Source organism: Oncorhynchus masou, chromosome 31, assembly GCF_036934945.1.
Source record: "Oncorhynchus masou masou isolate Uvic2021 chromosome 31, UVic_Omas_1.1, whole genome shotgun sequence".
Taxonomy (NCBI): domain Eukaryota; kingdom Metazoa; phylum Chordata; class Actinopteri; order Salmoniformes; family Salmonidae; genus Oncorhynchus; species Oncorhynchus masou.
In genome coordinates this window covers 77480576-77508055 of record NC_088242.1, presented here as the reverse complement: position 1 = coordinate 77508055, position 27480 = coordinate 77480576, and the positions used below count along the sequence as shown (strand labels likewise).

The following is a 27480-nucleotide window of genomic DNA, read 5'->3' as shown; positions in this document are numbered from 1 at the left end:
AACACCTTCATCCGGCGCAGGGGTTTTCGTTTCCAGTTCAAAGGTGTCCAACGTGGTGTCTGCTGTAATTCAACGTGTGGACATAGGAATTAATGTTTGGTAAAAGTGAAGAAAATACTAAAGAAAGGGACGATAAAAGTAAGCGTTTTCTTTAACTGTTTTTATGTGCATTGTAAATTGTTACATGTCAACAATATAATGATTTGCGCATAGGCAAGCGGTGTTCTTTCAGTGTCAAACGAGCAGCTAGTTTACCAGCCGAATTGTGTCTAGCTAATGTAACGTTAGCTATCCAAGTAACGTAGCTAGTTATTTAGCTAACTAACGAGAACTAATTAGCGTGCTATTTTTTTTAGTTGCTAGATAGCCATTTTGTTGCTTAGATGTTTCAAATTATGACTTGCATCACATTATGACAGTTTAGTCGGTAGTTAACAAGCGGCACGAGGCTAGCTAACTGCATAACAATAATGACTTCCATGCAAAACTCTTAATCCTCTTAATTTTAGCATCTAACTGTTTTCTTAGATTATCGACAATGGGGGAGTTTAAAGTGCACCGGGTTCGATTTTTCGACTACATGCCAACTGCCATCAGAGCTATGGCATTCAATGCCCACACAGAGAGATTGGCCCTGGGACGAATGGATGGGAGTGTGGAGATTTTCAACTTCGCAGACCACTATTTCCAGGAAAAGGTTAGTAACTCGTTTTATACATGTATGGCCTATTCAGAATGAAAATAAACATTATGCTTGATCCTTAGTCTACATTATAGCACAAGGCTTTACACCTCCCTCCTTAGGACATTGTTGATGCTTATTGTTGATTAACATTGTTGACAGAAATACACCCATGGTTGGTTGTCACACTTGCCATTAATTAACACTTGTTTTGGAATCTGCAGGTTATTCCAGGGAAGGACTCTCGGTCAATCGAGGCCCTGTGTTGGGTTGGAGGACGCCTGTTCAGTGCTGGCCTAAATGGAGAGATCACAGAATATGATCTGGAAAATCTGAGACCCAAGTACTCCCTGGAGGCATACGGGGGCCCCATTTGGACCATCACCAGCAATTCTCAGGGGGCACACTTAGCAGTCAGTCACATCTCTGTAATATTGTCCTTTCAAACATATTGGAATTTGTGTTTTTCATGCTGACTTTAGATGGAATTTAATAATGTATTTTTTTCTAATCATGTTAGATTGGATGTGAAGATGGGACAGTGAAGTTGTTTGAGGTACTAGAAGAGAGCATTCAGTTTGAGCGCAATCTGGACAGACAGAAAGGTGAGTGGAACAGAGTATTGATTCACTTGTCTAAACATTTGTTCCTTCCTTACATTACAACCTTTCTTGATATGTTTTGTCATCCTTGCTGTCAATGGGGTTGCAGCTGTGTTGACAACTGACCTCTTCTAGTGCAGTTTAAACGGTGTAATCCTGTCTTTCAGGTCGCATCATATCCCTCTCCTGGCACCCCTCTGGCACACAGATTGCTGCTGGCATGATGGACATGATCCGTGTCTTTGATGTCCCGACAGGTGAGTTAGGAACAGCCATGTGAAAATATTGTCAGGCAGTTAGTATGCTAACCACAGTGCATTTTTGATAGGTTTCCAATTTTGGGCTTGTTTGATCCTCCTAACCTCCAGTGTTTGTTGTTTCAGGTCGTGCTGTACAGAGGCTCCTGGTGGACCGGGGCTTTGGAGGCTCTAAGAGTCGGGAGACTGTAGTCTGGAGTGTAGTCTTCCTGTCAGACTGTACTATCATCAGCGGCGACTCTGCTGGGAAGGTCCAAGTCTGGGACGGACACACCGGTACGCTCGTCAAAACACACCTGGTGACCAAGTGGGATGTGCTGGCACTGTCTGTCTCCAAGGTGAGAGGGTGTTCAATGTGATGGACACTTGCCCTTTACCAATATTTTATCCCTCCTTCCAGATTGTTGCCCTCTTTATTAGGAGGTCCTAGAGAATGTAGATGTCTCTTTGATTGTCTGAATCCATATGTTGCAGGTGAACATGATTTGTTTGACCCAACTAATGTGAATTCGTAGGCTTGACTAGAGTGGAGCTTCCTTGTAGACTGGTTTGTGTGTGATTGACAGGATGAGAGCAGCGTGGTGGTGGGGACGTCAGAGGGTACTGTGATCCAGTTCCAGTTCATTGCTCCTACTCTGCAGCAGCAGCAGGACAAGGAGTGGGTCAGAACCAGGACCTTCAAGAACCACACGCATGATGTCAGAGCCCTGGCTGAGATCGAGACCGCCATCGTCTCTGGAGGTCAGTGCTAATGTTCAAATGGATAAGGGGGAAATGCTACTGTAGTACAACAAATGCTGCTCTATATGGACTGCATTACAAATTCTGGATACATTCTCTCAGGTATGGATACCCAGCTTGTAGTGAGACCCCTCTTGGAGAAGTTTGATGAGAGGTCACATGCTTCGGCACTTCGCAAGATCCACTTTCCCCATGTGAGTACAGAGAAATGACTCTGGTATCAGAGCTGTTGCAAATAATGTTAATGGCATAGATTGTGAATAGTGAATTCAACAGAATGTTCATATTAACATTGAACAGATTGTTATAGAATTGCACAAAAAATCTTGATTTCATCCTGTTTGTACTGTTCTTTTCAGCGGAATCTAGTATTTTGTGCAAAGAAGGCAGGGCTACTGCTCTTCCAGTTCCCTGGCCAGCTGGAGCTATGGAGACTGGGAGAGAGTGATGGACATGGTGAGAATCTCACTCACATGGATGGAAAGAGGGAGATGGGAAAATACAGTCAATATCATGCACATTATTGTAGCAACTTTTCAAACAAAGGGAATAATTATCACACTTGTCTAATTGGTATAGTTATTGTGTGCTGTATTTGAAAACACATCTCTCTAACTTTCAGGGAAGCCAGGAGACAGCTTGCCTCTGAAGAGGAAACCTGAGAAACTCCTCCATCTCAAGAGAAAGGTAGGCATTTCTCCTGCACACAACTGTTTATCACCTCAGTCTGTAGAACTATCCAAAATCACCTCACCTTTGGGAGTTTCATTTTAACTGTTCTATTGACAGTATGCATTGAATTTGAGTGGCATAGTCGTGAGTTTATGTAATGCTGAAGAATCCCTCCAACTGTAGTTTTGTTTTTCTGTGATATTTGCCTTCAGGGTGAGGATCATATCTGCTGCAGTGCTCTGTCCTCCTGCGGAGGATGGCTAGCCTACTCCACCATGTCCAGTGTACGTCTCTACAGGCTGCAGACGGACAATAACGACATCAGTATAACCAAGGTATAAACAAGTCTTGATTGTGGTCTCCATTATGTTAGATACACAATCAGCCTCTTCACCTACTTTATCATGTTTGCTAAAGTGGTTTGCTGATCTGCTACACAAATCCCATTTCATTGATTGACTAATTCATAAAATCCTGTTTATTCTAGTTGAATGTCATTTGAGCTTGTTGAATCTGAAAATAGATTGTGTGCTTTCACTCTCCCAAGGGACAGCCAAATTTATAATCATTCAAATAGTCCAGCTTTGACTGGGCAATAATTTCACTCTAGTATTTAGACTAAGCATCCAGTAGATGGCACCATTTGTCTGTGCTTTAAAATATCAGTTTAAAATGCTAACATTGCTGGTTGAGCCCAGTCTTGTTCTCCTCGTACGTTGTTCAGTAAGATAAGTATAACAAATCTGTCTCTCCCCAGGTACCCAAGCTTCCAAAGATCCTGCGCTCTGCACACCAGCTGTGTTTCTCTTCAGACTCCTCCAAACTGTTTGCTGCTTCCAGCCAATCATCAGTCCTCGTTATAGCCCTTAGCCAATCTGAGTGCAAGTATGTGCACACCCTCAAGCCTAAGTCAGGTCAGTGGATCATCAGCAATATTGGTTATCTGACCTGTCAACCGTCAAACTGCTTGCTGAAACTGCAATGTTGATGTTCACTTAAAAACCAAAGATTTGTGCTGGATAACCTCATCTCTGTTTTTGGTAACATGGCCTCACTTTGCTGTTTCCTTCTCCAGGATCCAGACAGCCCATTCACTTAATGACTAACAGTGTGGATGGGAAGTGGCTGGCGACAGCAAATAGTGACTGTGAGATCCATGTCTACAATGTACAGAAACTAAAGGTGATTGGGTTTTCCACTGATCCATTCAAGCTCTACAGCTGTTCTTCTGTAAGACTAAACGTAGTGTAATCTGTTTCCAATGACAGCCTCACATGACCCTGTTCTTGTGTTCCAGCTCCACTGTATAGTACCTGTGTATGGTTCCTGTCCCAGTGCCATGGGGATCCACCCCACCACCAACAACCTGACCATGGTGCACGCTGACCAACAGGTAAACACTATGCCATCTCTCATACTGCCACTGCAGACATTAGTATCTCTCAAGTATACTTTTAACAGGAGTAATCTTGTTGAAACTTGTGATTTCTGCTGTAGTTTTATGATTTAGTACTCTGACACGTGTAGATATGCTGACAGTTCTTTGGTTCATGTCTATAGATATTTGAGTACTCCATAGTGGAGAAGCAGTACACAGACTGGAGCCGAAAGCTTCAGAAGCAGGGGCTTCACAACTTGTGGTTGGACCGGGACACACCCGTCACCCATGTGACCTTCAACCCTAAAAATCCTGAACAGATCCTCTTGCACGACATGCACATGTTCTGCATCATCGACCAAAGTCTGGTAAGAAACCTGCATCTCTCCTACAGACATCCTCCTTTTTTGTTTTTCTTTAAAGTGTTTATCCATCAATGTCCTTGTCATAATGGCCTTTAGCAGTCCTTCTCGGTTGAGCCTTTTCATCTATTAAAGGAACCGTGTTGGTTAAGTGGCCTGTTATGGGTCATATTGACTATCATTAGAATACACCTGCTTTTACTGGCCTGTGAGGTTAACACTGTCACCCTCTTCCCTTTCAGCCCCTCCCTGACCAGAAGACCCAGTTCTACAATCAGATGACCCTCAGAAGCCTATCAGAGCAGGAGAGGCCCAGTCATCTCCATGCTTTCAAAATATGTAAAACCTTCCAGGTGAGTGTCTGTTTGGCCAGGTAGAACCCAAACTGGGACAATATCAGGATTCTGTTGGATATATCTTATATACAGTAGGATTGTAACAGTACACATATTTGTACCAAACTGTTCGATGGGGGACCTTGGTTCAGTCTCTGTGAACCCAAATTAATACATACAAATAAAAACACTGCCTATTGTTTCAACAGAATAGCCTGAAACTATTTTTCAGCTCAGATTTACTTGAGGCATGGGTCTACAACAATAGCGTAGTAAATCTGAGCTGAAAAATTGTTTCAGGCTATTCTGTTGAAACAACAAGAGCCTATGCATAATCAAAATTCTAATCTTAATTGGCATGTTTGAAACTGTCCTTTTGTGAGGTGCAGCCGGGAACTAATGTAGCTCTGTACGGTGGTGGGGGTGGTAAACCAGGAGGAAGATTCTCTAGTTTGGGAACATTTAGACTTCCTAGTCGATTACAAGGATGATTGACAGAGTTGTGGATAAAATGTTAACAGTATGTCTCCACGCTCAACAAGAATAGCCTATGCCGCTGCCAACACCTCAAATATGTTGACACATTTACACTGACATCGCCCCAGTCTTCCAGAGCAAGGAAACGCAAAGAAACAACACATCGTCTCCCCTCTGCATTCAAGCAGTTGATTTTGACTGTTCTAAAGAAATTACAAGATCGATAGGTAGGCTATATTTAAGCAATAAGGCACGAGAGGTGTGGTATGTGGCCAGTATACCACGGGTAAAGGCTGTTCTTATGCATGACGCAGCGCCGAGTGCCTGGATACAGCCCTTAGCTGTGGTATATTGGCCATATACCTCAAACCCCCGAGGTGCCTTATATCTATTATAATCTGGTTACCAATGTAATTAGAGCAGTAAAAATACATGTTTTGTCATACTCCTTCCGGAGACACCTGAAACCCCACCTCTTCAAGGAATACCTAGGATAGGATAAGTAATCCTTCTCACCCCCCACTGGATGTCAGAAGGTGAATTCACCAATTTGTAAGTCGCTCTGGATAAGAGCGTCTGCTAAATGACTTAAATGTAAATGTAAATACTCGTGGTATACAGTCTGATATACCACAGCTGTTAGCCAATCAGCATTCAAGGCTCGAACCACCCAGTTTATAATTTTTTTTTTTTTTACAGTCTTTGGTTTATAGCCACAGATATGTGCCTCTTCTCTGTGGTTAAGAATAGGGGTTTCAGCACCTTGTAAAAGTGCTGAAGCCACGTTACCAGCTTCCCCCTTGCACCATATTCAGCAAACCAAAGCCAACGTTTTCAAGGAATTGGCCAATGCTGTCACATTACTCTGGAGTGGGAGATGTACCGTGCTACAGACACGCCTCCTTTTATGAGAGTCACAAGAGCAAATCTGGCACTGAGAAGAGGCAGTGTCATAGTGTGTTTGTAACCAAGTGGGAATTTACCACATGCGACTGGGAAAAATCCACTTGGAACGGCTCTCCAACTGGTAATTATAAGTAGAGAAACTCGTTTATCATGCTGAGCACCCACTTCTCCCACATGGTGACCTCTGATGCCTACTAAGGAAATTGCCTCGTAACAGCATTTTCGGCTGCTAAATGCAACAACAAAACACTATATATAAGAGGCCATTTGTTTTTTGAACTCTTTAATTTGTTTACAAGCATGAAGCTGTACTTTTAGTTTATGGTTGATGCAGCTGGTTGGCCATTAGCCAATCAGTGTTTCTCAATGAGTTCACATGTTGGATGCAATCACATGAATGCATCCAACTGGTATTTACGACTTCACCACGAGTAAATTCCCACCTGGTTGAAAATTGGTGGTTTACCGATTATGATTTTTCAACGCCGATACCGATTATTGGAGGACCAAAATAAGCCGATACCGATTAATCGCACAATTTTTATATATATATTTGTAATAATGCCAATTACAACAATACTGAATGAACAATGAACACTTTTATTTTAACTTAATATAATACATCAATAAAATATTTAGTCTCATATAAATAATGAAACATTCAATTGGTTTAAATAATGCAAAAACAAAGTGTTGGAGAAGAAAGTAAAAGTGCAATATGTGCTATGTAAAAAGCTTCTGTTTCAGTTCCTTGCTCAGAACATATGAAAGCTGGTGGTTCCTTTTTAACATGAGTCTTCAATATTCCCAGGTAAGAAGTTTTAGGTTGTAGTTATTATAGGACTATTTCTCTCTACCATTTGTATTTCATATACCTTTGACTATTGGTTGTTCTAATAGGTACTTTAGTATTGCCAGCCTAATCTCGGGAGTTGATAGGCTTGAAGTCATAAACAGGGCAATGCTTGAAGCATTGCGAAGAGCTGCTGACAAACGCAATAAAGTGCTGTTACGAGCCTGCTGCTGCCTACCACCGCTCAGTCAGACTGCTCTATCAAATCATAGACTTAATATAATAACACACAGAAATATGAGCCTTAGGTCATTAATATGGTCAACCTCCGGAAACCATCATTTCGAAAACAAAACGTTTATTCTTTCAGTGAAATACGGAATCGTTTCATATTTTATCTAACAGGTGGCATCCCTAAGTCTGAACATTGCTGTTACGTTGCACAACCTTCGATGTTATGTCATAATTACGCACAATTCTGGCAAATTAGTTCGCAACGAGTCAGGCGGCCCAAACTGTTGCATATACCCTGACTCTGCGTGCAATGAACACGAGAAGTGACAATTTCCCTAGTTTAATATTGCCTGCTAACATGAATTTCTTAACAAAATATGCAGGTTAAAAACAATATATACTTCTGTGTATTGATTTTAAGAAAGGCTCGATGTTTATGGTTTGGTACACATTGGTGCAACGACAGTGCTTTTTTCGCGAATGCGCTTGTTATATCACCCGTTTGGCGAAGTAGGCTGTGATTCAATGATAAATTAACAGGCACCGCATCGATTATATGCAACGCCGGACAAGCTAGATTAACTAGTAATATCATCAACCATGTGTAGTTAACTAGTGATTATGTTAAGATTGATTTGTTTTTTATGAGATACGTTTAATGCTAGCTAGCACTTTACCATGGCTCCTTGCTGCACTCGCATAACAGGTAGTCAGCCTGCCACGCAGTCTCCTCGTGGAGTGCAATGTAATCCACCACGATCAGTGTCCAAAAATGCTGATTACCGATTGTTATGAAAACGTGACATCGGCCCTAATTAATCGGCCTTCCGATTAATCGGTCGACCTCTGTTACAAATGCAGCTTCAGTGGACACTTACAAGATACCAGTCCTGTCACAACAGACAATACCAGGAACATTGTGAATGCTGAACAATGTGAATGGCATTTAATTTTCCTGCTGTACCGAAACCGAACCATGACACCAAAACCGCAATACGTACCGAACTGTGGGTTTGGTGAACCGTTAGACCCCTAATATACAATAATGAGATGTTTAGATTCTATCAATGTGATAATGGGTAAAATCAGTTTCTTTATCCTCTGATGTGTTTCCTGTGTAGGACTTGCTGTCTGTGAGTCTGCTGGATGACCAGTCTCTGGTGATGGTGGAGCGCCCCCTCCTGGCCATCACATCCCAGCTACCTGCTCCCGTCAGACAGAAAAAGTTTGCCACATAAACAATAGGGAGAGGTGTGTTTTTTGTTTGTGCCTGCCCTTCGATTCTCTATCCTTCTCCCCGACGTGGGCACACATTCATTGCATTTTAAAAGATTGTGACTGCTGTGACCAGTTGCACATTTCAGGAGCAGGGAAGGGAATTGGAGCACAGCCTGTCTACACCCCTGACCCATGCTTTGTAAAGACTGTTTGATACAGTAATAAATAAAATATTTACTGTAATGTACAGACTTTTGTCATATTTCGCAAGGACAGTCAATCATGCATGGTTAGCTTTCAGTGTAAAGTTTGTCTCGGGTTTAAGTCTACAATAATGTAAATAGCAGACCATTCCTCAAACATACAGTTTATTTGTAATACACAAAGCAACATTACAGCACCAGTTTGACATTTGGATATTACTGTCTCCCTCATAGAAAATGGTTACATGTTGTTCATACCTCTAGCTTATTAGTTGTGGAATTCAGTCGTGTAGACCAGCTTATTGTTCTGTTAGAAGAGACAGCCTTAGAACTGAGCACCATTTGATGTACTAAAATCCAGATATGGATATTCCTAACCACTCACACCTGTCTTTCTGTCATACTAATGTTCATTTTTGGACCGACTGAGGGAATATACTGAATGGAATATGTCCTATTTGATGTACAGTCGACACAAACACTTTTAACAGCTCCTGTGTGTTGATGATGGGGTCATACTGGTATAAGGCCCAGCTTGCTCTTCCACCATGATTAACATGCTTTGACATGTAAGCAGAGTGTATGGATTGTGTTGGTGGTTCTGGGTCTGTTCCTCGTCTGTGTGTTTATGGGATCTTCATCCTGCTGGCCTGAAGGGTGAGAGGGCCAACAGCAGCACATAGTCCTTATTTTGTCTTATTTCTATGAGATAAGTGTGTGTGTCTGGTTGTGGGGGGTTTCAAGTGCATCTACTTTGATATTGTGTATAGAAAAAAGGCTTATTTTTGCGGTTTGAGACCGATCAAGAAAGGGTCTTTGTCTTGTTCATTTCTCCTTTTCAACCATAACACCATTACGTCTTACCCATGACTAAACCAAAGCATGTTTCTCTCTGTGTGTGTGTGTGTGTGTGTGTAAATCTGTCAAAGTATTGTTTAAAACCCTGCCTGCACCATTACAACCAAAGGAGTGTGCCAGTTTGAGAAGAGGTAGGAACTGAAGGCTTGGTTTCCTCCTTTCCCCAGGCCAGACATGGGAAGTGTAAAGCACCGTAGGGTTGTTCTGTGTTCCGTTGTCAAGAGAGGTATGATATGTGGGCTCTGATAGCTGAGGTTCTGTGTTGCGGTATCTGAAGATCTGAGGAGAGATGGCTTTGAAGAGACTACCAGCTTTTTACGATCTGTTAGATACAAATGGTTATTATAGATTGTTATATTGACCTTTGATAGCTCAGTCATAGCAAACAATATAGGCTATATTCTGTCCTCTTATTTTCCTAAATGGCATCCCAATAACACCTACCTCATCCCATGTGTTTGTGGTGTTGTTTCTCATAGGCCACTGCATTATTAGAGCTGCTTCCAATTCCTATAGTGAAGTAATGACAGGCATGTTCATGTAAAAGAGACCCTAGAAGTATAATTATGGAGTATACAGGACAGTTGATCACCACACTTACCCAAGTAATCCTTATAGTCCTTGTAGGACTTTTGCCTCATGGGACGTCCATCTAGATGAGAAATAGCACCTCTAGTTCATGATTATGCCAGTTTTTAGAACTACATTAAATGTCTGACTGAATCGGACCTTACCAGAGTTGCCACGAGACTTGATGCACTGTCCCCGATTGGGGATGCCAGCGGCGGGGTTTCCTTGGTTGATGATGTGGCACTCATAGCCTGTGGGGCAGTGCAGGGGCTCGTCACCATCCTCTGTGGTGCTGCAGGCCTCCGCTGGAGAGCAGGGGACACACAGGTCAGAGGTAAACTAAACACACACACTGATGGTGTTGCTTTCAGGTCTGTTTTAATGGTGATGTTCCAGGCTACTCACCCTGCAGTACCTCATCTGGACCGTCTAGAAGCCAGCCATTCCCTCCCAGCCACCGAGGCTTGGGTTGAACCAGCCAGTCCAGCACTGGTCAACACAAACACATCATTGGTAAGTTTGATCCTAATGATATCATCAGTATTTTACTGCATATCCTAATACCAATGGTTAGAATGCCTGCGCTATGTATGACCATGCGTGCTGTCATATGGGTCGATAAGTGGTTTTGTCACCTAGATCACTGGCGCTTACCTGGTGGTGGCTGCACTGACTCCAGACAGGCGTAGATGCAGCCGTTATAGCAGCAGCGCTTGTGGCGCTCACACTCTGAGTCAGAGCGGCAGCCGGGCACCTCGCAGGCCCGCTCCGGTAGCATCTGAGGTGGGGGTGGGCAGCGGTCATTCTTCTGGTGCTGCGTGGATTGGGACTGCTGATTTGGATACTCATAGTCCTTAGAGGAGAGAACAGAATTACTTTGTTTGAACAGAAATGTGCAGTCTACTATTCTGAGGCTGAAACAGAGCGACCTGGTCATTTTCAACACAGTAGGTGATTGCTGGAATCTTTGTGTACATACAGTAGGCCTACAAAGATTAATTGTGACGTGTGCTTGTCCTAACACCTTTGACCAGCAGGTGGCGGTAATGGATTTTTGTAACATACTTGTTGCAACATTTTCCATCAGCTTCTTCTGTTTGTTATATTTTCTGTGTTAAGCTATCATGCCTGTTAGTAAACACCTTGACCTTCACTCTAAACACATAGAGCGATGAAGAACTGAAGGCTAAGAATTTGTTCTTAACTGCCTTGCTAGTTAAATAAATCAAATTAAAAGTCAAGGGGTTAACATTTTTAATTTTTTTTTACCTTTATTTAACTAGGCAATTCAGTTAAGAACAGATTCTTATTTTCAATGACGGCCTAGGAACAGAATGTGAATGTCATACAGGAAAATATGATTATGTCAAACACACATTCTCCACCTCACCTGAACAGTGGTGGTCTGTGATTTTCTCTAAAGGAGCTTGTGAAACACTTACATAATCAGTTTTGTAATACAGCCATGGTTGTACTTACTGCTTTGCTCGTTTCAATAAACTTTAACTATTTCCTTTTACCTATGGTGTGAACTACTTCTTGGAGGATTTCATACGTCAAACACTGTTTTATTCAGGTTTGTTATCACTGTATGTGATGTGCTTATAACCATAGAGCTAAGGAGGTATTGTTTGTGGGTCTTTCCTAATATTTTCCAAGTGCTATTCCATAGAGGAGCTGCTCTGGCACAGCAACAGATACAGTGAGGTCCGGTTTGTAGTTGAGCTAGCCTACTGTACAAGGCCAGCCACACAGTCTCATTCTGAGGGGCTCACTCTGACTGCCAACACTAATCAGGATGCGAATGTTCCATGTAGTCTGGCCAATGTTAACCAAAGCCCATCTTTATCATGGAGCTCCAGACTAGACACTAATTTCAAGTGCACATCCTGCTGCTCTCGATGTGGATGCCCAGCCGGCCCGGGTAAGGTGTCCCTATCCCTTTCCCCCTGACAGAGAAACTGTGCCAGGGGCCCTCTGAGAGTTTTTTTACCCCCTCTCACTAATTAGATAATGGACTTGCCGACTGCACGTGATCGTTAAAACGGCACTGTTTATTTGGCAGGCTAAACGACTGCTCTTCCAAACCAACCATAAAAATGAAAGTAACTGTTTGGCGCTGGTGTTTGACACAGAATGCATGTTTGTAATAAACACACAAATAATTTGCTCTGTCAACTGCCAGCCTGGTGGGTGGGGTGCCAGGTCTTACCATGGCTCAGTGACTGGATCAACATGTAGCGTGTGGCAACACATGAGTGCACTACTTTCTTTCCTTCCATGTCAGTGTAACTGCAGTAAAAGTAACACAGTGCTGACTTGGTTAGGTTATTGATCCTGATTTTACGCTAATTGACCATGTCTTAGTAACACTTCCAGATGTTTTATGCCCTTTACAGTGATTCTCCTTCCTCAAAATGAATCTTTAGAGCTTTTGACCTGAACAGAGCTTGATAGAGCAACAGAGTTAAATTCAGGGTGAGTTATCAGGCAACATCAGTGCTCTCTACATTCAAAGAATTCGTGCTTTTAGCAGCTGTGGTCCACATTGGCCAGATTGGATACATCATCTCTGATCTTCTGACTGTCTCCTGAGGGTTTCTAGGCCGAGCTATATTAGCCTGTCCTACAGTATGTCAAAGAGAAGCCAATCACACGTCACAATGCTGTTGGGTCTACAAAAGGATTCTAATCATGTTTACAACTTTACAGGTAATGATTATTTACAGGTAAAGATTAATTTCATCCTCATGTCAACCTGTATCTTTACAAATTCAGTTCAGACAACTCCAGGTTGAAAGTACAAGAGTAAGGTTGATTATCCATGTGTTTGGACAACGTGAGCTACAGTGACCATGGTTCATTATCTGCCCAGTTCCCATGGTTTCTCCTCAGATCTCAGTAGCAGAGGAAGTAGAATATCCGGTTCCTGTCTATCAGTCTGAATGCCAAGCTGCCCTACCATGTCCTGTACTGTGCCGTGCTGCATGTGTCTGTTTGATGTTCAGTCCCACATTGTTTATTTACAGTCATTGGTCTCTTCCTGCTGGGCCACAGAGATGCTGGCAGACCTGTTATATTGATTACTTCCAGGGCAGTGTTTTCAAAGCTGAGCGATTCAGCAGAGTGGGCTAAAGCCATCAGAGACCTTATTTGGCTGCAGACTGTGATGTAAACTGTAATCAGGCCATTGACGTCTGTACTGTATCTAGTCCTTAGATCAGACACATCCTGATTCCTAGAACTCCAGGAAGCACACCACTCAGCTTCTCCAGTCAAACGATGTGCAATGTGATAGTCGTACACCCCAAATAGATGTATGGATTGCACTGATTATTTAATGATAGTCATACTTAAGCATTGACCATGTTATTTAGATCCGTATCTCTTTCTTCTGTAATACAACAGCATCCATTCTCCACCCTCCTTCCCATTCTGAGATCCCCTGTGCTTAGAAAGTTTTCCAGACCAGCCTTGCTCTAGCACCAGTTCATGTTGCAAGGGTAGAGCTAAAGGGTAGAGCTGCCACATTCAAGGTGCTCTAACCCGGAAGCTTACAAGAAATCCTGCTGTGCCCTGCGACGAGCCATCAAACATGCAAAGCGTCAATACAGGGCTAAGATTGAATCATACTACACCGACTCCGACACTCGTCTTATCTGGCACTCGTCTTGCAAACTATTACAGACTACAAAGGGAAGCAAGGCTGCGGGGCCAGACAGATTACCAGGACGGACGTGTGCTCCGGGCATGTGCTAACCAACTGGCAGGTGTCTTCACTGACATTTTCAACATGTCCCTGATTGAGTCTGTAATACCAACATGTTTCAAGCAGACCACCATAGTCCCTGTGCCCAAGAACACAAAGGCAACCTGCCTAAATGACTACAGACCCGTAGCACTCACGTCCGTAGGCATGGAGTGCTTTTAAAGGTTGGTAATGGCTCACATCAACACCATTATCCCAGAAACCCTAGACCCACTCCAATATGCATACCGCCAAAACAAATCCACAGATGATGCAATCTCTATTGCACTCCACACTTCCCTTTCCCACCTGGACAAAAGGAACACTTATGTGAGAATGTTATTTATTCCCCCTCAGGAAACTAAAAAGATTTGGCATGGGTCCTGAGATCCTCAAAAGGTTCTACAGCTGCAACATTGAGAGCATGGTTGCATCACTGCCTGGTACGGCAATTGCTTGGCCTCTGACCGCAAGGCACTACAGAGGGTAGAGCGTGCGGCCCACTATATCACTGGGGCTAAGCTGCCTGCCATCCAGGACCTCTACACCAGGCGGTGTCAGAGGAAGGCCCTAAAAATGGTCAAAGTCCCCAGCCACCCCAGTGATACTGTTCTCTCTATTACCGCATGGCAAGCGGTACCGGAGTGCCAAGTCTAGGACAAAAAGGCTTCTCAACAGTTTTTACCCCCAAGCCATAAGACTCCTGAACAGGTAATCAAATGGCTACCCAGACTATTTGCATTGTGTGCCCCCACAACCCCTCGTTTTTACGCTGCTGCTACTCTGTTTATCATATATGCATAGTCACTAACTATACATTCATGTACATACTACCTCAATTGGGCTGACCAACCAGTGCTCCCGCACATTAGCTAACCTGGCTATCTGCATTGTGTCCCACCACCCGCCAACCCCTCTTTCAGGCTACTGCTACTCTCTGTTCATCATATATGCATAGTCACTTTAACCATATCTACATGTACATACTACCTCAAGCAGCCTGACTAACCGGTGTCTGTATGTAGCCTCACTACTTTTATAGCCTCGCTACTGTATATAGCCTGTCTTTTTACTGTTTTATTTCTTTACTTACCTATTGTTAATTAACCTAATAGCTTTTTTTGCACTATTGGTTAGAGCCTGTAAGTAAGCATTTCACTGTAAGGTCTACAGTTGTATTGTACTGTTGTATTCAGCGCACGTGACAAATAAACTTTGATTTGATTTCCTGCCATGACATTGACTGACTGGCTGAGAGGCTGACCGAGTCGCTGGCTGACTGACTAACTAATTGACTGACAGCTGGTAAGTTTTGACCTTAATGTATAAAAGGATGGAATGTAGCCAGACAGTTTAACTATAAAAAAATTGCGTATGAGACATATCACCCATGCAGGTGCCTGCTTGCTTCTGCACTAACTGTTTTACCATGGTGTTTTATCTTGATGGATGTTTGGACTATCACGTTGATTATAACACCAGAGAGCAGTGGGGGGGCTTCTCCAGCCTGCTCTCAGCGGGGAGTTGATCATCCTGTGGGTGTGTACAATAATGTCCAGACCATCCTCACATGATATCATCTGACTGGGATTAACGTTCATAACTCCTATCGAAGCCTCAGTGGGCTAAGTGTATTAACTGACCTACACAGAAGTTTACTCAAACCAAGTATGCAACAGACTTTACCACCTGTGGATTTCTTCCAGACTATTTTTTTACTGTATGCCAAGGCCATATTATGTTTTGTATTTGTTATGCATATTTGTATTTTTTAAATCCTATTTATATAGAGAGTGGTGTTTACTGGCTATACTAGAGGGATTATAACCTATATTGAGTGCAGACATCTTGGAATAGCCTAGTAAATGAATTTGGTGAGCAAATGAGCAAAATTAGGATGCCTCTTCCAGTCTTTGTTCTGATGTCTCAGCACACAAACAGCCCAATCCCATGGGATTAATGTCCTTATTGCTACCATTGATATGGAGCTGTAGCAACTAGATGGTAAATATAGATGTGAGAATCACCTGGGGAGGACATAAACGTCCTGAGAGGCTGTGGCAGATGGCCCAGAAACAGAACAGGAATGCCTCCTTGAGAATGTTGTTAATTTACAGCTCAGCGTTCAACACCACAATGCCCTCCAAGCTCGTCACTATGCTCGGGACCCTGGTAGTGAATGCCTCCCCCGCAACTGGATCCTTGGCAATAAAGATAAAACACCAGATGTCATTTTAGATTCTGAGCTTAATTTCAATTCCCATATTAGGAATGTGACCAAAATAACTTTTTATCACAGAAAGACTCATTCATGCTTTTGTTACAAGCAGTCTTGACTACTGTAATGCTCTCCTGTCATTGGTAAACTGCAAAACAAACAGAATGCTGCATCACGGGTACTGACCAAGACCAGATGGAGAGCACACATTACATCGGATTTAACGTCTCTGCACTGGCTGCCTTCTTCTATTGATTTTTAAATCAATCCACTATTGTGCACCAATACATGTCAGACATGCTTTTAAGTTATGTACCCACTATGTCCCTCAGGTCCTCTGGCACTGGCCTTTTAACTATCCTAACGCTTAGGACCAAGAAGTATGGATACACAGCCTTTAGTAACTATGCCCCCAGCCTCTGGAATAGCCTGCCAGAGAACTTGAGGTGGGCAAAAACTGTGGACATTTAAAAGATCTTAAAATACCTTTTTAGCTTTGCTTTTCCTTAGGGTGCTTTTTTTTCAGTTTTTGTTATTCTTTAGTTTTTATTCCCTTGTGTTTGTTGTAAATATTAATAAATATTACTCTTTTTCTTATTTTTTTGCAAAGTGCATTGCAATCATGTCTGAAATGGGCTATATAATTAAATTTGGTTTGATGATTTGGACATCCTGACGGGCTGCCCCCAGGTGGTGATGGTAGTCAAAAACACATCTGCCACGCTGACCCTCAACACGGGGGCACTTCAGGGGTGCATGCTTAGTCCGTTCACCCACAACTGCGTGGCGGCGCACGACTCCAACACCATCATTGCGTTTTCTGATGACACAACAGTGTTAGGCCTAATCACCGATGATGAGACAGCCTATAAGGAGGATGTCAGTGACTTGGCAGTGTGGTGCCAGGACACCAATCTTTCCCTCAACATCAAGACAAAGGAGCTGATCGTGGACTACAGGAAATGGAGGGCCGAGCATGCCACCGTCCACATCGACGGGGCTGTAGTGGAGCGAGTCGAGAGCTTCAAGTTCCTCGTCCACATCACTAAGGAATTTTTTTATTAATTAGAATTTTTATAAATGTTTTATTTTATTAGGCAAGTCAGTTAAGAACAAATTCTTATTTACAATGACGGCCTACCAAAAGGCCTCCTGCAGGGGAAGGGGCTGGGATTAAAAATATAGGACAAAACACACAATCACAACAAGAAAGACAACACAACACCACATAAAGAGAGACCAAAGACAACTGCATGGCAGCAATACATGACAACACAACATGGTAGAAGCACAAAACAGGGTACAAAAATTATTGGGCACGGACAACAGCACAAAGGGCAAGAAGGTAGAGACAGCAATACATCACGCAAAGCAGCCACAACTGTCAGTAAGTGTCCATGATTGAGTATTTGAATGAAGAGATTGAGATACACTCAAACTGGACTTTGGTGGTAATCTGATGGCCGAATGTTAAAGAACATCTAGCCGCTCGAGAGCACCCTTACCTGCCAATCTATAAATTACGTCTCCGTAATTTAGCATGGGTTCAATGGTCATCTGAATCAGGGTTAGTTTGGCAGCTGGGATGAAAGAGGAGCGATTACGATAGAGGAAACCAAGTCTAGATTTAACTTAACCTGCAGATTTGATAGGTGCTGAGAGAAGGACATTGCACCGTCTAGCCATACTCCCAAGTACTTGTATGAGGTGACTACCTCAAGCTCTAAACCCTTAAAGGTAATAATCACATCTGTGGGGAGAGGGGCAATCTTCTTACCAAACCACATGACCTTTGTTTTGGAGGTGTTCAGAACAAGGTTCAGGGCAGAGAAAGCTTGTTGGACACTAAGAAAGGTTGTAGAGAGTTTAACACAAAGTCAGGGGAGGGGCCAGCTGAGTATAAGACTGTATCATCGGCATATAAATGGATAAGAGAGCTACCTACTGCCTGAGTTAGGTTGTTGATGTCATTTGAGAAGTGTGTGGTTCCTAGGATTGAGCCTTGGGGTAGACCCTTGGTGACGGGCAGTGGCTGAGACAGCAGATGTTCTGTTGTGACTTTATACACCCTACTCATTGAGAGAGGTAGTTAGCAAACCAGGCCAAAGACCCCTCAGAGACACCAACACTCCTTAGCCGGCCCACAAGAATGGAATGGTCTACCATATCAAATGCTTTGGCCAAGTCAATAAAAATAGCAGCACAACATTGCTAAGAATCAAGAATCAATTAACATGGTCCACACACACCAAAAGTTGTGAAAAGGCACTACAACGCCTCTTCCCCCTCAGAACCTCAACAATTTCTACAGCTGCACAATTGAGAGCATCTTCACTGGCTGCATCACCACTTGGTAGTGCCTATGGCCCAGTACATCACTGGGGCTGAGTTCCCAAACATCCAGGACCTCTTTACCAGGCGGTGTAAAAATGGTCAAAAACGGTTCTCTCTGCTACCGCACAGCAAGTGGTACCGACGCACCAAGTCAAGGAACCAACAGCAACCCGTGAACAGCTTCTACCCCCAAGCCATAAGACTGCTAAATAGTTCATCAAATAGCTACAGAGACTATCTGCATTGACCCCCCTTTGCACTAACTCTTTTGACTCATCATAAACGCTCTTGCTACTACTTATTATTTATCCTGTCGCCTTATCACTTTACCACCTACTTATACCATATCATTTTAGCCCTACTGTACCTTTACCCATGCTAGCAGATTGTTGGCATGTTTTTGGCTGTGCTGGCCAGCTGCTCATTCTGCTTTGCTGCTCTGGAGGGAAAAAGAGAGCTCCATCCTGTGTGCCTCTACATCCCCTCTCTCTGCCTCCCATCTCTCTGTCTGCTGCTCTTACTACAGAAACCCCTCTGTGACAATGCTCTGTTTCTCTGTGTTCAGTCTTCTGCATGACCGTCCATCACTCCTCACACAGCCCGGACAGAGTGGGGAGGACAATACACAGGGGACTACACAGCATTCATGAAACCATGGTGCTGCTATTGCTAAAACATACAAACTACACTCCTCTGCCAGCCTGCTAAAACAGTGCATGTAGTGTATGTCCACCAGCTTTACCCCCCCCCCACACACACACACAGTATTGCTGCAGTGAAGGTACTCATATCAGCTCTAAACCCCACCTTTTGGTTAAGCGCTCTCTTTCTGATCCGCCGGACACCTCCTGACCCACAGGACAGCACCAGCATGCAGAGCACCAACATCAGGGGCGTCCGGATGTGACAGCCAGGCATGGTCCTAACACTTCACTCCTCCTGCACTCCTCACTCTGTTTCTTCTCTCTTCTTCTGTCACTCTCTGTGTTCCTTACTGTATCCTTCTTCCTTGAAGTTTAGAAAATGTTCTCTCCTTTTCTTCAACACTGTGGTGTTCAGTCCAGTGCGTGGTATTCCTTATTGGACCGGTGTTGAGGCAGTGGCTCCCGTGCTTGTGAAGCCAGCGATTACACAAGCTCTGCTATAGGACAACAATTATTTTTATCCGTCTGCGCAGGGGAAACTGCAGGGGAAATAAGAAGAGAGGAAAGGAAAGGAGGAGAAAGAATTAATAGAGCCACTGTGGAGGGAAAAGAAAGAGGGAGATAGTTAGGGGAGTCAAGGAGAGAAAGCCAGCTGTCTGTGCATTGGTCTGCTGGCACGGCAAGCACATGTCTGCCTTTCACTGAGAGAGGGAAGGAGAAAGCGAGCGGGAGAAGGAGGAGGGAGCTCAAAGGAGGGAGGGGAAGAGAGAGAGATTTTCAGTATACTGTAAAGGGGTTACTGAATTTAGTCAGATCTGTATTTCATATTACAGTATTAACTATGTATGCATACATTTGACATAATGACTAACTTGTGGGATAGGAAATGCATGATATACTGTAAGAAAGTTACTGGAAGTGCCATGACTATGCATTCTTGAATAGGCTGTATGTTGAGAGGATAATGTAGGCATTCAACCAGAAGGAATAAAGGCATGTTTCGTGATCCAGAGTAGGGGCCACTCGTCTGTGAAATAGCATGTTCCCTCTCAAACTAGGACATATCCCCTCACCCTTCTCACTCCCTAAATCCCCTCTACCCCCTGGCCCCCTCATTCCCATATCCTGCATTGAAAGGGGGAAAGAATGCTAAGCCTGTACAAATCTTTGTCATTATTAGTTTTACAGGAGCAAGGCTTATGTCACAATGGGGCCCTAGCTATAGTAACACAAAAGAGAGAGAGTAGAGCCTGTCTGTCCCCAGCGGAGCCTGGATGAGGTAAAAGTTGGGAAAAGTTGCTTAAAGACATGGCTACAATCACCCCTGATGATGGAATGATGTGATGTTTCCTGCCAGGAATTGGGTACTGCATTGGCTCGATAGCACAGGTAATGTGATACAGTAGCTACAGTAATAACAGCAGAAGACCAAAGACTATGGAGCTATGAACTACAACTATGGTAACATAACTCAGAGATAAAGCAGGCATAATGCATGCAAAATGTGGAGCTCAGATCAGCACGTGATGAAACTCTTTAGAGCACATGTGTCAAACTCATTCCATGGAGGGCCAAGTGGCTGCGGGTTATCGTTCCTCCCTTGTACTTGATTAATGAATTAAGGTCATTAATTAGTAAGAAACTCCCCTCAGGTCTTAATTGAAAGAAAGAAAAAAAACAGCAGACACTATGCCCTCCATGGAATGAGTTTGACACCCCTGCTTTAGGGAATGGTTGTGTCATGTTGGTTGTTGGCATATGCCCATTATTACATCCCCATTATACAGCACGGGTAGAGTTGTTGAGTGGTGTTTATAGGACTGTTGATTATAGCCAGTCTATATACAGCTCAGTATTAGACGTGGCTGTGCTCCATGCAGACAGCAGTCAGTCTAATTTCTACACTGTGGGGTTAGGGGGTCACCCATCACTGTCATTGCGACCCCAGACTGCCCCACCTTCTCCACACACCCTCTCCCCCCGTGGGACAGCTGCAGCCCCCTGCATGCCTGGATGCCTGGCACTCCCTCCCCTGGAGCCAACAGCTGCATGGAGCTACAAAACACACTTCCCTGTGTCCAGTCCACCCACCAGCCTAAACCCCAGTACACCAACACAACACTTTGTCATGATCCTCCCATTCTACAGCAAGGACACTGAGGAACTTGACTCAGAGAAGCTTGACACGAAGCCTGGGTGCCTCTTCACATGAAACAGGACCTGACTATGTTGTGTGTCTCTGTGTTTGTTACAACAAGCTCTCACAGTCTCATGTCAGAATTAAACATTCATCCATGTTTCTCAAACGTCAAATCTAAAAGTTGTTCCATACATCAAATTCCGAAGTGTTTAAGCAGGTTAAGGCATTAACTCTGACTTTTTAAGGTTAGGGTTAAGTTTAGTCATGGGCATTAACTCCAAATGATTGTGGTTTGGGATAGGCTTAGAACAAAAATCTAAAAAACAACTTCCTATCACTGGAACATTCAACCTTTGGGACCAGAGCTAGATGCTTACATCCATCTACCATCAGTGGTGTAAAGTAGAGGAGTAAAAATACTTTAAAGCACTACTTCAGTAGTTTTTTGGGGTATCTGTACTTCACTTTACTATTTATATTTTTGACAACTTGTCCTTTTTACTCCATACATTTGACACTCAAAAGTAGTTGTTACATTTTGAATGCTTAGCAGGACAGAAAATGGACCAATTCACACACTTATCAAGAGAACATCCCTGGTCATCCCCACTGCCTCTCATCTGTCACTGTTAGACTCACTAAACACAAATGCTTTGTTTGTAAATTATGTCTGTGTTAGAGTGTGCCCCTGGCTATCCTTAAATTAAAAAAAAACAAGAAAATTGTGCCATCTGGTTTTCTTAATATAAGGATTTGTTTTATTACTGTACGTTTACTTTTGACACTTCAGTATATTTTAGCAATTACATTTACTTTTGATACTTCAGTATATTTAAAACCAAATCATTTTAGACAAGTAGTATTTTACTGGGTGGCTTTCACTTTTACTTGAGTCATTTTCTACTTTTACTCAAGTATGACAATTGGGTACTTTTTCCACCACTGGCTACCATCCCTGTCAACAACACCCTAGCAAAACAGAAACCTACTTGAAGGTAACAGCACTCACTGTTGCCCCTGGTGTCCGGTTTCCATGTCATCTCCCGACATCCTCAGACATGAACGACGAATACGGACTTGTATCACGGTGACCTGGCTGATTGTTATAAATTCTTATAGCATCTTGTTGCACACTATGATTGAAGCCTATATGTCCTTTAGGGCAGTGGGCTGTTTGAATGTAGTGTGACCATATTGGTTTTCCTAACACCAGTCTTTCCCACTCAGTGTAGAGAGATACTGCAAACAGATTCGGTCACACGCACACACACGCACGCACGCACACATCTGACCTGTACTTTCTATTTTCGAGCCTGGTGAGAGTTTTTATAAAATCCAAGCATCACATTCCTTTGATCTGAGGCAGTGTTCTCTGGAGATTGGGAAGTTTCTGTTAGAGGAGAGAGGGCTTTCTGCACACATCACATGCTTCTTTCCAACCATGGTGGATAGAAGATTTCAGCTGCTCTAATGCAGGCCAGCTGAACAGTGGAGGCTCCTCAGAGGAAGAAAGGGAGGACCACCCTTTTTTAGATAAAACTCTACTAAATATATTCATGTTACCATATAATTGATTAAAACACACTGTTTTGCAATGAAGGTCTACAGTAGCCTCAGTAGCACTCTGTAGGGTAGCACCATGGTGTAGCTGTAGGACAGATAGCTTCTGTCCTCCTCTGCTACATTGACTTCAGTACAAAACCTAGGAGGTTCATGGTTCTCACCCCCTTCCATAGACTTGCATAGTAATTATGACAACTTCAGAGGACTTCCTCCAACCTATCAGTGCTCTTGCAGCATGAACTGACATGTTGTTCAGGATCAGAGAATTAAGGATCAGAGAATTAATCTAGTACTGAAAGCATAGGCTGCAGCTATCTAGCACTGCAGTGCATAAAATGTGGTGAGTAGTTGACTCAAAGAGAGAGAAAGACAATAGTTGAACAATTTTTCCATTATTAAAGTGGCTAGAGTTGAGTCAGTATGTTGGCAGCAGCCACTCAATGTTAGTGATGGCTGTTTAACAGTTTGATGGCCTTGAGATAGAAGCTGTTTTTCAGTCTCTGTCCCCGCTCTGATGCACCTGTACCGACCTCACCTTCTGGATGATAGCAGGGTGAACAGGCAGTGGCTCGGATGGTTGTTGTCCTTAATGATCTTTTTGGTCTTCCTGTGTGTTACAGATACAGGTATCCTGTGTGTGTGTGTGTGTGTGTGTGTGTGTGTGTGTGTGTGTGTGTGTGTGTGTGTGTGTGTGTGTGTGTGTGTGTGTGTGTGTGTGTGTGTGTGTGTGTGTGTGTGTGTGTGTGTGTGTGTGTGTGTGTGTGTGTGTGTGTGTGTGTGTGTGTGTGTGTGTGTGTGTGTGTGTGTGTGTGTGTGTGTGTGTGTGTGTGTGTGTGTGTGTGTGTATCCTGTGTATCCTTCTTTTATCTCCTTCTCCCCTCACAGGTGAAAATCATCACTCCCCAATCAGTCACCAATCAATCATCAATCAGAAGACACACCTCCTGTTTCCTACCCAATCACAGTTCCTTTCCCTTGGTTTAAAAACCCTGTCAGTTGTTTGCTCTGGAGCTCAATCCCTCTGTAAATGCCATATGTCTGTAGATCTATATGGTTCACTCTCGCCTACTATGTCTCTATCTCTCGCTCTTTATGTATTGAGCTATCTTTTGTTTGAGTACCTCCATATCACTTTGTCCTCACCTGTGAGTATTGTTTTTGGTTATGGTGTTTGAGTGTTTGTTTGCTGGTGGGAAAAGGGGGAACCAAGACAAGTCGCCCATGGGCATACACTACCCGTGGGTAAACTTTGTTAAATACACTACTTAAACCTGGGCGGACCACCCACTGTATTTTTGGTTAGTTAGTTAGCTGTTGTTGAACGAGGCTAGTCTAGCTTAGGGGTGTTTTTGGATGCTTATTGTTTCTTTCCTTGGGTCCAGCTCAGCCCCTTTTCCTGCTCCCCCCCCATTACCGTGTGTTTTCTAAGAAACCATGTGTTTGATGGTAATTTAGTTGTCTGTGGTTATTTCGTTCTCACTTTTACTTTTTCACTATTGTAATTTGCATGAGTTATGTTACGGGTCTCATTACCATCTCCCCTAGACTGTTGGGCCAAAAGGGATTTGTAACACTGTGACATCGGACGGTGTAGATGTCCTGGAGGGCAGGTAGTTTGCCCCCGGTGATGCGTTGTGCAGACCTCACTACCCTCTGGAGAGCCTTGCAGTTATGGGTGGAGCAGTTGCCGTACCAGGCGGTGATACAGCCCGACAGGATGCTCTCGATTGTGCATCTGTAAAAGTTTTGGGTGACAAGCCGGATTTCTTCAGCCTCCTGAGGGTGCAGAGGCGCTGCTGCACCTTCTTCACCACACAGTCTGTGTGGGTGGACCATTTCAATTTTTTTCCTTGATGTGTACGCCGAGGAACTTAACTTTCCACCCTCTCCACTACTGTCCCGTCGATGTGGATAGGGGGCTGCTCCCGCTGCTGTTTCCTGAAGTCCACGATCATCTCCTTTGTTTTGTTGACATTGAGTGTGAAGTTATTTTCCTGACACCACACTCCGAGGGCCCTCACCACCTCCCTGTAGACCATCTCGTCATTGTTGGTAATCATGCCTACCACTATAGTGTCGTCTGCAAACTTGATGATTGAGTTGGAGGCGTGCATGGCCGTGCAGTCGTGGGTGAACAGGGAGTACAGGAGAGGGCTGAGAACACACCCTTGTGGGGCTCCAGTGTTGAGGATCAGCGGGTTGGAGAAGTTGTTACCTACCCTCACCACCTGGGGGGGCGGCCCATCAGGAAGTCCAGGACCCAGTTGCACAGGTCGGGGTCGAGACCTAGGGTTTCCTGGGGTAACAATGTAAAAAAAATACTGCATAGTTTCCTAGGAATGCGAAGCGAGGCGGCCATCTCTGTCGGCGCCGGAATGTTTATGATGAAGGGAGGATGTTAAATCAGACCCTAGTGCATTTACCCGAGTGCATTTGCCCATCGGAGCAACATTTCATCACATAATACCATCTGGGAAAGACTGGATTCAATGTGTGGGACATGTGTGCTTGTATGTGCAATTTGCCTGTGTGGCAAGATGTATGTTTTTTCACTTAATGTGTAACATCAGCCAGGTCTGGCATGCTGTGACCCTCCATGGTGTCAGTGGGGCAGCAGGGGGCAGGAAGTAGTCTCATTAATGTTCCCCAAATTGGAGACCCAATCAGGGCCGTCCTCACTGGGTCAGAGATCTGCAATGACAAACTGGTAAACCAATCAGCTTCCATTACAGTCCCTTACATTAACTGTACTGTTTTCACATGGGCTTTTAAGTTGGTAATGGAAAAGTTATTTGTGCACACATCTCTTACTCTCCTCCAGATATTGGGCTACCGAGTGGCGCAGCGGTCAAAGGCACTGCATCTCAGTGCTAGAGGCGTTACTACAGACTCTGGTTTGATTCCAGGCTGTATCCCTACCGGCCATGATTGGGAGTCCCATAGGCCGGCGCACAATTGGCCCAGTGTCATCCGGGTTAGGGTTTGGCCGGGGTAGGCCGTCATTGTAAATAAGAATTTGTTCTTAACTGATTTGACTAGTTAAATAAAAAGACAGATGCGTGGTTTATAGTATACTTTATTGTGTGCTTATGTTAAAGGTTATGTGCATACACAAGTGTTTGTTTGTGTAAGGATGTTTTCATTTCTGTGTATGTGTATGAGTATGTGGGGATGGTATATACATGTGACTGTGTGCGTGGGAGGTGGTCTCGAAAACACAAAAGCACTGATGAGCCTGAGTAGTGCAGCTGTTTGAAGCTGCAGACTGGCACTGGCTGAGAGAAAGGAAGGTGCAGATTAGTGAGATAGGAGGGGAGGGAGGCAGGTGTGGACAGACAAGGTGTGGCGCTCAGAGACTAAACACATCTCTTTGGCTCCTGTCTCACTGCAATCACTGCTTCAAGAGGTAGCTTGAGATTTTCCAGATAGACAAAACACTGAGAACCTGGGAGAATGTTCCAAAGCCAAGCAACTATCCTGCACCATTCCCGGAAAGTTGTGCGAAGGTTGTATGAAAAATTGCCTTGGGACAACCACGCTCTCATCCAGGTTCTCGGTTGTGCTAGTTGGGAAATCTCAGGCTGCGTCTTGAAGCTGGGCTTGCAGCGAGATGGCCACTCCTTGTCTGTCCACACCTGCCCCATCCCCTTCTATCTCACGAATTTGCACCTTTCTCTAAGCCAGTGCCAGGGTCACCCAGAACAGGCAAAATGTTCATTTCCGTTCTCAGAATGTTGAAAAAAACATTCAGTTTTACTGCTCAGGACGAATGGGAAATGGGAAACCTAAAAGGTGAGTTCCAACAACTTCCAAGAAACAAAATGTGCTACCTGGGTTTGAACTTGAGCTAGAATAAATATATATTCCACTGAAACAATGATTTACGGACTGGAGTGGTTGTACAACATCATGGGTAAACTCAATTGTTTTTCAACTTGAAAGATATGCTTTCGGTTGACCACACTGGCCAAGAACTTGGCTTTAAAGATTGTTTTCAGTCTTTATTCACTTTGAGTCTAGGATTTTGAACTTGTACACTTTTGAGTTTTACTTTTGATTTAAATTGGATAAAATTACAATCATGTTCACTTCACACTTTCCCTCCCGTTTAGAACTTTTCCCCCAAGTTCACTAATGAAAGACGCTATATCAAATTTATTTATATAGCCCTTCGTACATCAGCTGATATCTCAAAGTGCTGTACAGAAACCCTGCCTAAAACCCCAAACAGCAAGCAATGCAGGTGTAGAAGCACGGTGACTAAGAAAAACTCCTTAGAAAAGCTGAAACCTTGAGAGGAACCAGGCTATGAGGGGTGGCAGTTATAACAGATCAACCTGCTATAGCAGGTTTTAACTGCTCATCTGGCAGGCTCTTCGTGCTTGAAGCTGCCCATTATCCTAACCCCCTGCAGCTGGCCCAATCACAACTCATTAAGGTCATTTTCCCCTGATCTCCCCCAATCAGTGCCGCTCTGCCACCCCTAGGAACTAGAGGGAGCCATCCACACTGGGCTGGGGGATTATCCTGTCCCCCTTTAACCTA

The 27480-nt window shown here is 43.8% G+C and overlaps 2 protein-coding genes across 2 annotated transcripts; one reads left to right on the top strand and one right to left on the bottom strand.

Moving 5' to 3' along the window:
• The first annotated feature begins 34 nt into the window (after window positions 1–34).
• LOC135524461 (U3 small nucleolar RNA-associated protein 4 homolog) lies at window positions 35–8900 on the top strand. The gene is made up of 17 exons (XM_064952011.1): window positions 35–138; window positions 529–697; window positions 907–1095; window positions 1203–1287; window positions 1452–1541; window positions 1668–1879; window positions 2108–2282; window positions 2385–2476; window positions 2642–2738; window positions 2905–2969; window positions 3167–3289; window positions 3712–3868; window positions 4030–4136; window positions 4252–4347; window positions 4515–4700; window positions 4937–5047; window positions 8561–8900. The coding sequence occupies exons 2-17, from the start codon at window positions 539–541 to the stop codon at window positions 8675–8677; spliced, it is 2061 nt and encodes a 686-aa protein (XP_064808083.1). The 5' UTR covers window positions 35–138; window positions 529–538; the 3' UTR covers window positions 8678–8900.
• Window positions 8901–9008: 108 nt separating this feature from the next.
• Window positions 9009–19932, bottom strand: LOC135524462 (WAP four-disulfide core domain protein 1-like). The gene is made up of 7 exons (XM_064952012.1): window positions 19396–19932; window positions 10943–11141; window positions 10694–10777; window positions 10453–10593; window positions 10320–10370; window positions 10163–10228; window positions 9009–10040 (listed from the first exon to the last, which is right to left on the bottom strand). Exons 1-6 carry the CDS (start codon window positions 19504–19506, stop codon window positions 10164–10166), a joined length of 651 nt encoding a protein of 216 aa, XP_064808084.1. The 5' UTR covers window positions 19507–19932; the 3' UTR covers window positions 9009–10040; window position 10163.
• Between the last annotated feature and the right edge of the window lie 7548 nt (window positions 19933–27480).